The 11420-nt window shown below is 46.9% G+C and overlaps 1 protein-coding gene across 1 annotated transcript; it reads right to left on the bottom strand.

Moving 5' to 3' along the window:
• Window positions 1-15: 15 nt before the first annotated feature.
• LOC125508312 (uncharacterized) lies at window positions 16-838 on the bottom strand. The gene has a single exon (XM_048672972.2). It carries the CDS (start codon window positions 724-726, stop codon window positions 250-252), a length of 477 nt encoding a protein of 158 aa, XP_048528929.1. The 5' UTR covers window positions 727-838; the 3' UTR covers window positions 16-249.
• Between the last annotated feature and the right edge of the window lie 10582 nt (window positions 839-11420).

The following is an 11420-nucleotide window of genomic DNA, read 5'->3' as shown; positions in this document are numbered from 1 at the left end:
TGCATCAATCATGAGTTCATGACGACTAATCAGCTTTGTTAGTAGTATGACATTAATCATTTCTCTTGTTGCTATCATTCCTCTTTGTGTCTAATCCTACCAAATTATTCACACAAATTACAACCCAAACATAAGCCGGCAAACTCTACAAAAGAATCTAATCGCACAAAAGAAAAGAAGAAAAGAGAAATCAAAGAGAATTCACGGAGGTGCAACAAGAACCGCATGGAGGTGCGCCGTCAGGAGAAGTCACGGCCGGAAGAGTGCTCCGATGAAGCTGAGGCAGCCGAACAGGAGGCGGCAGAGCGGGCCGCGCCAGCGCCGGTTCCGGCGGGTTGGGTCCTCCCTCGCCGACGGCGTCATCTGCAGGTACGCGTACGCCGCGTGTTTTACCAGCGGGTGGCGTATCATGTGTATGTCCCCACAGCTGCCGGCGCCACCGATGACGCAGGCCGCCGGTGAGCTCCCTGCCCCCGTGTACCGCGGCGACGCTAGGATGTCCCGGAGGCTGGTGTACCCGTTCCCGCTGCCATCGTCGTCGTTGCTGGGTATCTCGATCCCCGGCGGGGGGCACGACGGAGCCCGCTTGAGCGGCGTGCGCCAGTGCCGGAGCTCGAAGTTCCCCTTGGTGCCGCCGTTTGCCAGCGGCGAGCGTAACCGGCCGCGGTAGTGGTGCGGCGACGGCGACGGAGAGTCCGGCGTGGCAGCCAGCGCTGCCGATGGCATAACCGCCACGATCGGACCTGCAGCTACGGAGGATGGTGGATTGATAAGAATCGAATCAAGCAGCTCGAGAGCAAGACGACGACTTTGAACGGGAGAGAGGAGAGAGAGGGGGGGGGGGGGGGGGGGTAGAGAGGGGGAAGCAATTCACTCGAGTATATAAATTGGGAAATAGTTGGTCGGAGGCTGCTCTGGCCCGCATGTCATCGAGCACAAAAAGGTTTTAAGGACTTCAAAATAATTATACAATTTGTTTGGAGGGAGTTGTGAGTAGTGCCTGGGCCCGGAACGGCTCGTCAGATCGGCTTCGGGTGGAGGTGTGGGCCCGCAACAATTATTGGATCCACGTCGGCACGGCCACGAGTGAACGTTGTCCTTCTCCATGGGGCTGTGTTTCTCCGTGGGGATTTTGGGCGTTTTAGCTGCTTTTTAGGGACTATATATAGCATCAGAAATTAAATATTCCCTGTGTCTTATGGTAGATTTACAGTAAAAAAAATACTCCGAATATTCCCTCCGTCCCATAATATAAGATGGGAAGGAGGGAGTTCTAACTAAGGTGTTTTGATTTTTTTCTGAATCGTATGTATATGGACATATTTTAGTGTGTTTGTTTATTCATTTCAATCTGTATATAGGCTATATTGAAATATTCAAAATATCTTATTATGAACGGAGGAAGTAGTAGTTATAACTTTTTTTTTGCGAAAAAGTAGTAGTTATAACTTATAAGAAATGTACAGTAAGAAATATTAGGAACATATTCGACCACTAGAGGCTTTTAAGGGTACATTCAGGTTTTCATCACTGCACGTTCGCTGCTAGTCTCAACCATTTGTATAGATAGATAATTGCCTACGCGTTGCAACACGTAATTTTTTTAGTAGATTATCCTGTAATTGCACATTTATTATTACATTGGTGTGATAAAATTTTAGTAAGTTTTTGTAAGCAGTCATCATGATTTACCTATCATCCTATTGTTAAGCATTTATTTGGTACCCCTCTGTAAAGAAATATAAGAGCGCTAAATTTTTCATTGATAAGAGAATCTACTAAAAAAGCAGATACAAAATAAGGAAGATCATATGTGGAGATGAAAACATTAATTTTTTGCAGGCCTTAGCCACACATAGATACAAAGCAAATTACATATCATCCATTACTACAGAGGGTGGTAATATATTTCATGATCATGCTAAAAAAGCAACAATTATATGGCAAGCATACAAAGACATATTGGGTACATCCATCAATCCCATCATACTCATTAACTTGGAGATCATTCTGCCACATAATCTTAATCATTTAGATGAACAATTTTCTGTTGTTGAAATTCAAAATGTGGTTAAAGAATTTCCAACTAGCAGAGCTCTTGGCCCTGATGGCTTCAATGGATTATTTCTCAAAAAATGCTGGAACATCATCAAACAAGACTTTTACTCCATGATATGGGATTTCTTTGAGGGTGACATGGACATTCACGGTACTAACACTGCATACATTACACTTATTCCAAAAAAGCAGTCACCTGAAACCATGAATGACTATAGGCGAATATCCCTAGTAAGTCTACCACTCAAATAGTTTACCAAAGTTATCGCTAATAGACTGCAGAAAGAGATAATCCCAATGATACATCAAAATGAATATGGATTCATCAAGGGCAAAAATATCCAAGATTGTCTGGGATTTGCTTTTGAATACTTACACATCTGCCATCAATCAAAGACGCCCATTATTATACTGAAACTTGATTTTGAAAAGGCCTTCGACAAGCTGGAACAGAGTGCTATAATTGTAATGCTGCATGCAAAAGGATTTGGACCAAGGTGGATCAATTGGGTCACAAGAATTCTGAATTCTGCTACTACTTCAGTACTACTTAATGGAGTTGCTGGCAAAATTATACACTGCAAATGTGGTGTGGGACAAGGAGACCCCTTCTCTCCACTACTATATGTGATTGTGGCCGATCTACTGCAATCTATTGTCAATGAAGCATGGAGAAATGGTGAAATAACTCTTCCTTTCAACTGTGCTTATGAACAACAATATCCTATCATATAATATGTTGATGACACGCTTATGATTATGCTTGATGATATTGACCAAGTGATGCATCTCAAAACACCACTACAGATCTTCAGCCCATCCACTGGGCTTTTTGTGAACTACAGTAAATCCTCGATGGTTCCAATAAACACTGATAATGATACGATCAATCAATTGAATGATGCATTTGGATGTAAAGTAGAGAGCCTGCCTTTCACTTATCTAAGCCTTCCACTTGGTACCACCAAGCCCTTAGTACATGATCTAATGCCCATTATCTCAAGAATTGACAGGAAATTTTTTGGAGTAGCAAACTTCATGAACTATGCTGGCAGACTCACATATGTTAACTCAGTAATTGCATCCATGCCAATATTTGCAATGTGCACTTTCAGAATTCATGTCACTGTACTAGAACATGTAAACAGGGCAGGTGGAAACTTTCTCTGGCATGGAAAGGACATCAAACAAGAAAGGTAATTGCCTTGCAAACTGGCAGATGGTTTGCAAACCTAAAGAACTCGGGGGACTTGCTGAAGGAAATATGCCCTAGAGGCAATAATAAAGTTATTATTTATTTCCTCATATCATGATAAATGTTTATTATTCATGCTAGAATTGTATTAACCGGAAACATAATACATGTGTGAATACATAGACAAACATAGTGTCACTAGTATGCCTCTACTTGACTAGCTCGTTGATCAAAGATGGTTGAGTTTCCTAGCCATAGACATGAGTTGTCATTTGATCAACAGGATCACATCATTAGGAGAATGATGTGATTGACTTGACCCATTCTGTTAGCTTAGCACTTGATCGTTTAGTTTACTTCTATTGCTTTCTTCATGACTTATACATGTTCCTATGACTATGAGATTATGCAACTCCCGAATACCGGAGGAACACTTTGTGTGCTACCAAACATCACAGCATAACTGGGTGATATAAAGGTGCTCTACAGGTGTATCCGATGGTGTTCGTGGAGTTGGCATAGATCAAGAATAGGATTTGTCACTCGATTGTCGAAGAGGTATCCCCTGGCCCTCTCGGTAATGCACATCACTATAAGCCTTGCAAGCAATGTGACTAATGAGTTAGTTGCGGGATGATGCATTAAGGAACGAGTAAAGAGACTTGCCGGTAACGAGATTGAGCTAGGTATTGAGATACCGACGACCGAATCTTGGGCAAGTAACATACCGATGACAAAGGGAACAACGTATGTTGTTATGCGGTTTGACCGATAAAGATCTTCGTAGAATATGTAGGAACCAATATGAGCATCCAGGTTCCGCTATTGGTTATTGACCAGAGACATGTCTCGGTCATGTCTACATAGTTCTTGAACCCGTAGGGTCCGCACGCTTAAAGTTCTGTGATGATCGGTATTATGAGTTTATATGTTTTGATGTACTGAAGGTAGTTCGGAGTCCCGGATATGATCACGGACATGACGAGGAGTCTATAAATGGTAGATACATAAAGATTGATATATTAGAAGCCTACATTTGGACATCGGAAGAGTTCCAGGTGAAATTGGGATTTTACCGGAGTGCCGGAGGGGTTACCGGAACCCCCCGGGGGTTAATGGGCCTTGTTGGGCCCTAGTGGAGAGAGAGGGGCCGGCCAGGGCAGGCCGCCCGCCCCGCCCCCTCTGGTCCGAATTGGACTAGGAAGGGGGAGGGGCGGCGCCCCCTTTCCTTCTCCTTCTCCCCGTTCCTTTCCCCCTCCTAGTAGGAGTAGGAAAGAGGGGAGTTCTACTCCTACTAGGAGGAGGACTCCTCCTCCTGGCGCGCCCTACAGGGCCGGCCGGCCTCCCCCCTTGCTCCTTTATATACGGGGGAAGGGGGCACCCTAGAACACACAAGTTGATCATTGATCTCTCCCAGCCGTGTGCGGTGCCCCCCTCCACCATAATCCACCTCGGTCATATCGTAGCGGTGCTTAGGTGAAGCCCTGCATCGGTAGCTTCATCAACATCGTCACCACGTCATCGTGCTGATGAAACTCTCCCTCGAGCTCTACTGGATCGTGAGTTCGCGGGACGTCACCGAGCTGAATGTGTGCTGAACGCGGAGGTGCCGTACGTTTGATGCTGAGGATCGATCGATCGCGAAGACGTATGACTACATCAACCACGTTGTCATAACGCTTCCGCTTAACTGCCTACGAGGGTACGTGGACGACACTCTCCCCTATCGTTGCTATGCATCACCATGATCTTGCGTGTGCGTAGGATTTTTTTTTGAAATTACTACGTTCCCAATAGTGGCATCCGAGCCAGGTTTATGCGTAGATGTTATATGCATGAGTAGAACACAAGTGAATTGTGGGCGATACAAGTCATACTGCTTACCAGCATGTCATACTTTGGTTTGGCGGTATTGTTGGATGAAGCGGCCCGGACCGACATTACGCGTACGCTTACGCAAGACTGCTTCTACCGACGTGCTTTGCACACAGGTGGATGGCGAATGTCAGTTTCTCCAACTTTAATTGAACCGAGTGTGACTACGCCCGGTCCTTGTTGAAGGTTTAAACAACACTAACTTGACGAACTATCTTTGTGGTTTTGATGCGTAGGTAAGAACGGTTCTTGCTCAGCCCGTAGCAGTCGCATAAAACTTGCAACAACAAAGTAGAGGATGTCCAACTTGTTTTTGCAGGGCATGTTGTGATGTGATATGGTCAAGGCATGATGCTATATTTTATTGTATGAGATGATCATGTTTTGTAACAGAGTTATCAGCAACTGGCAGGAGCCATATGGTTGTCGCTTTATTGTATGAAATGCAACCGCCATGTAATTGCTTTACTTTATCACTAAGCGGTAGCGATAGTCGTAGAAGTAATAGTTGGCGAGACGACAACGATGCTACGATGGAGATCAAGGTGTCGCGCCGGTGATGATGGTGATCATGACGGTGCTTTGGAGATGGAGATCAAAGGCACAAGATGATGATGGCCATATCATATCACTTATATTGATTGCATGTGATGCTTATCCTTTATGCATCTTATTCTGCTTTGATTGACGGTAGCATTATAAGATGATCTCTCACTAAAAATTTCAAGGTACAAGGGTTCTCCCTAAGTATGCACTGTTGCAAAAGATCGTCGTGCCGAGACACCACGTGATGATCGGGTGTGATAAGATCAACGTTCTTATACAACGGGTGCAAGCCAGTTTTGCACACGCAGAATACTCAGGTTAAACTTGACGAGCCTAGCATATGTAGATATGGCCTTGGAACACTGAGACCGAAAGGTCGAGCATGAATCATATAGTAGATATGATCAACATAGTGATGTTCACCATTGAAAACTACTCCATCTCACGTGATGATCAGTTACGGTTTAGTTGATATGGATCACGTGATCACTTAGATGATTAGAGGGATATTGTGACGCCCCCGGTTTGACCGTACACTAATCATACACGCAAACGTGTACGATCAAGATCAGGGACTCACGGGAAGATATCACAACACAACTCTACAAATAAAATAAGTCATACAAGCATCATATTACAAGCCAGGGGCCTCGGAGGCTCGAATACAAGAGCTCGATCATAGACGAGTCAGCGGAAGCAACAATATCTAAGTACAGACATAAGATAAACAAGTTTGCCTTAAGAAGGCTAGCACAAACTGGGATACAGATCGAAAGAGGCGCATGCCTCCTGCCTGGGATCCTCCTAACTACTCCTGGTCGTCGTCAGCGGGCAGCACATGGTAGTAGGCACCTCCGGTGTAGTAGGAGTCGTCGTCGAAGGTGGCGTCTGGCTCCTGGGCTCCAACATCTGGTTGCGACAACCAGGTAGAAAGGATAGAGGAAAGGGAAGGAGAAAGCAACCGTGAGTACTCATCCAAAGTACTCGCAAGCAAGGAGCTACACTACATATGTATGCATTGGTATCAACTGGAATAAGGCTATTATATGTGGACTGAACTGCAGAAAGCCGGGATAAGGGGGGGATAGCTAGTCCTTTCGAAGACTACGCTTCTGGCAGCCTCCGTCTTGCAGCATGTAGAAGAGAATAGACTGAAGTCCTCCAAGTAGCATCGCATAGCATAATCCTAACCGATGATCCTCCCCTCGTCGCCCTGTGAGAGAGCGATCACCGGTTGTATCTGGCACTTGGGAGGGTGTGTTTTATTAAGTATCCGGTTCTAGTTGTCATAAGGTCAAGGTACAACTCCAAGTCATCCTGTTACCGAAGATCACGGCTATTCGAATAGATTAACTTCCCTGCAGGGGTGCACCACATATCCCAACACGCTCGATCCCATTTGGCCGTACACACTTTCCTGGGTCATGCCCGGCCTCGGAAGATCAACACGTCGCAGCCCCACCTAGACCAACAGAGAGGTCAGCACGCCGGTCTAAACCTAAGCGCCCAGGGGTCTGGGCCCATCGCCCTTAGCACACCTGCACGTTGCGTGGGCGGCCGGAAGCAGACCTAGCCTAGTAGGCGTTCCAGTCCAATCCAGCGCGCGCCGCTCCGTTGCTGACGTCACGAAGGCTTCGGCTGATACCACGACGTCGAGTGCCCATAACTGTCCCCGCGTAGATGGTTAGTGCGTATAGGCCAATAGCCAGACTCAGATCAAATACTAAGATCTCGTTAAACGTGTTAAGTATCTGCGAACGCCGACCAGGGCCAGGCCCACCTCTCTCCTAGGTGGTCTCAACCTTCCCTGTCGCTCCGCCTCAAAGTAACAGTCGGGGGCCGTCGGGAACCCAGGCCCACCTCTACCGGGATGGAGCCACCTGCCCCTTCAGCCCCCATCTCCGAACAGTATCACAGGTAATGTAACTGTGCAAAGTATATTGTATATGCCCGTGATCACCTCCCGAAGTGATCACGGCCCAGTAGTATAGCATGGCAGACGGACAAGAGTGTAGGGCCACTGATGGAACACTAGCATCCTATACTAAGCAGTAGGATAGCAGGTAATGGTAACAACAGTAGTAGCAAGGACAGGCTATGCATCAGGATAGGAATAATGGAAAGCAGTAACATGCTACACTACTCTAATGCAAGCAGTATAGAGAAGAGTAGGCGATATCTGGTGATCAAAGGGGGGGCTTGCCTGGTTGCTCTGGCAAGAAGAAGGGGTCGTCTTCGATGTAGTCGATCACAGGGGTATCGACAACGGCCTCGGAGCTTACCGGAAAGAAGTAACGGAGGGGGAACACAATAAATAACAGAGCAATCAAATGCAACACAAAGCAAGACGCGGCAATACGTTGTGCTAGGAGTGACCAAACGCAGGGACAGGTGATACCGACGAACGGGGAAAACATCCGGGAAAGTATTCCCGATGTTCCGCGTTTCCGGACAGACGGACCGGTGGGGGAAAGTTGCATGTTTGCTATACTAGGGAAGTGTGACGGACGAACGGGTTGTGTATTTAGATTCATCTCGTTGTTCTGAGCAACTTTCATGTACAAAATATTTCCATCCGAGATACGGTTTATTTTATATGATTTTTCAAAGTTTATAGTATTTTTTTTATGATTTTCTGGAATATTTTTATTTAATCTAATCCGAATTTGACCAAGTCAATTTGACTAGTCAAAAGGGAGGATGTGGCCCACATGTCATTGACATATAATTTAATTGATGGATAAACTAAAATGGAGGGGTTAAATTAACACAGGGGGCCACATGTCATAGGCTAGCAATTATCCAAAGTACTAATTAGTCTAACTACTCATTAGCTACTAACCTAAATAGGGCCGGTCACATCCAGAGACGCAGCCGGCCACACACACGCTGCACACACACACACACATCACACAAGCACACAGGGCCGGCCAGAGGCACACAGCCGGCCACACACGGCGCACACACATAATGTTAGGGAGTAACTCTATTCCTTTTAACACAAGATAGCATTTTGTGATTTTTGTAGGATTTAAACCACGCATCAAAAGTATTTGGTCCAGTGGGATAAAATGGAGTTTGTCATGTATACTTTCTACTTATATTATTTTCACTCATGTTTACAACTGTTTAACCACAGTTTAGGGGCTGCCCAGGGGGTTACTCGATGTAATATTCGCAAAGCTAGCTAGCAGCTACAGTAGCTATCATCAGTTAGCAGTAGACGAGTAGCAAGCGGCAGCAGCATTGGGCAACCAGAAGCAGTAGTCGCCGGTAGTATCAGGCACGCACGACGGCGCGTGCGCAAGCGCAAGGCACGGCCAGCACGGGGAGTAGCGAGCAGCGCCGGGCGGCAAGCAAGGCAGCAACGCAGCGGCCTGAACAACAGCAACTAGCAGCCATACGCAGCGCCAGCAGCAGAACGCAGCAGCCGCGGCGACAGAGCAAAGTAGCAACGGCAGAAGACGCGACACGCGGCAAAGTAGGATGCAGCTCGGGCGTAGGCGCGGGCGTGGGCGTGAGCATGTGCGGGTGAGCGCGTGTAGGGCGGCCAAGGTCGCGGCCGGACGCGGCCAGAGGCGAGGGAGCGCGAGGCTGAGCGGTGGCGTCGGCTCGGACTCGACGGGGTCGAAGCCACGGGCGCACACACGACGAGCATGAGGCTAGGGGAGCACCTACGCGATCCAGCGAAGATGATGGGCACACGCGTGTGACCAGTAGGCCACTGGAGTGACGCCGGCGACCAGCCGTGCGGCCTCAAGCTTCGGCCATGACGGTCCTATGGCCTAGAGGACGAGCTCGTGCAAGAGAGGTGAGGGGGAAGGAAGAGGAGCTCACAGTGAGCCTGTAGGTGTGCATAGCGGGCTCGGGGGAGACTCGGAGGCGACGAATCCCGGCAATGGCGTTGGCGGTGCAGAGAAGGGGAACGACTCGATCCGGTCGAAGCAGAGGCACTCGGCTCGCGTTCTTCAGCGTAGAGGAAGAAGCGGAGGCGGGAGGAGCTCCTGGCGCAGTCCTAGGCGAAGGGAAGGGCAGTGGCCACGGGATCGAAGAGTGTCATGGCGATGATGGCGTCCGGGTGTGTGCGGGGGAGGAGGATCTGGGGCGAGAGGGGGAGAGTTGGGTTGCTAGGGTTTGCCACTGGGTCGGGAGCACCTTATAGGACGTCGAGGAGTCACGGGATGGCCGCCACGCACAGATGGTGCTGCCATGGCCGGTCGGATGCCCTCCACGATCCCCTGTCTCCTGTAGAGAGGTGGGAGGAGAGGTGGAGGTGGGCTGGGCTGGCCATTTTGCTAGATGGGCCAAGGTGCCTAGTAGATTAGGTCCTCTTACCTTTTATTTATGTTCTGCTTTCACAATTCTTCTCTGTTTTGCAATTTCTACATAAAAGATATGGAGTTTTGGTTCAACAAGGTACCTGACACATAAATACTATGCAATGCTATGAGCTAGCACATCAAGTCCCAACTTATTTTGAAACGTGCAAATATTTATTTAAATTGAAAAGGATCAATTAAAAGTTGTTGGTCCAATTCAAAATAGGTTAAGGGTATTTTAATAATTCCAATAATATTGGTTTATTCATGACAATTGGTTAGTGAATTTTTGCAACCCAACTAACATTTTTGTTTTACCGTTGGAAGAAATAATAATTTGACTTTATTTTAAATTTTGAATTAAATTCGGTTTGGATCAAAGTGAGGTTTAGAAAATTAATTGCGATGACATGGCACCATTAGTGTGTGGTTACTGTAGCTTAACTACCCGGGTGTTACAAATCTCCTCCACTACAAGAAATCTCGTCCCGAGATTTAAGAGGTGGTGTAAGGGGGAAAGTTGTGGTTGCGAAATTCTAACGGATCTTCTCAGTCTTGATTGCTCTTCCCAAAGTAGTCGATCCTTTTCGTTGATGTCTTTAGTTCTCTGTTTCAGGGCATCGTGACAAAGTTGTCATTCTTCCTTCATGATCTTCATCGTACTTATGAAAAAAATAAGAGGGGTATTCCTGGAGAACGGACCCTTGCAAGGTTGACTATCTGGTAGATAACATCGGGGAAGGCGGCGGAAAGTAACTCTCGAATTGAAACCTTAGAAAATATCGAGAGCAGGGTAAGAAGGTATCATGAGAATTTTCGAGCGGGCAGGCAATCGTTCGGTGCCTGAAACAGGGCGTGAAAGGGGTTCAAAGCAACGGGAATAAGTATTGCGTGTGATACCAGAATTGATGATCTCTCGGAAGGTGGCTCGTGAATCACATACGAGCCAAGTGCGAGGAATTAACTTTGGAAACCGGGGGTGTATAGGAGAGTCAGATTTCGACCCTGTGGAACTGTGGGTTATGGGCCCACCATGTGGGTTAAAAATAGGTAGGGTGATGTCATCTTTCATGGTCATGATAGCAAGGCATGTCAGAAAATAGTCTGTCAGTTATGTCGCCAACAATGTCGGTACCAAGGGCGAGGGACGAGGAGAACCATATTCCTGCTCGTTGAACGAGGCGGACCAATAGGCAAAGTTCTCGTCCATCGGTGGCTACCGGAATGTCATCAACAATAGTAACAGGGTCTTGCTGACAGAATTGTACAACGAGGGGTTTACATAAGCAGGAGAATATTGCTGCTTAGATCATATATATCACAAGAAAGGTTAAACCCAACAATGGAAAGGAAAATATGATTATCAGATTAGACTGAACAATGGAAAGGAAAATGTGTTAAAACACATATTCTGGGGGTATATCCTT

The sequence above is a fragment of the Triticum urartu genome, chromosome 5A, assembly GCF_056163025.1.
Source record: "Triticum urartu cultivar PI428250 chromosome 5A, HENAU_Tu73, whole genome shotgun sequence".
Lineage (NCBI taxonomy): Eukaryota > Viridiplantae > Streptophyta > Magnoliopsida > Poales > Poaceae > Triticum > Triticum urartu.
Note: the sequence above shows the minus strand (reverse complement) of the source record. Positions and strands in the feature narration are given on the sequence as shown.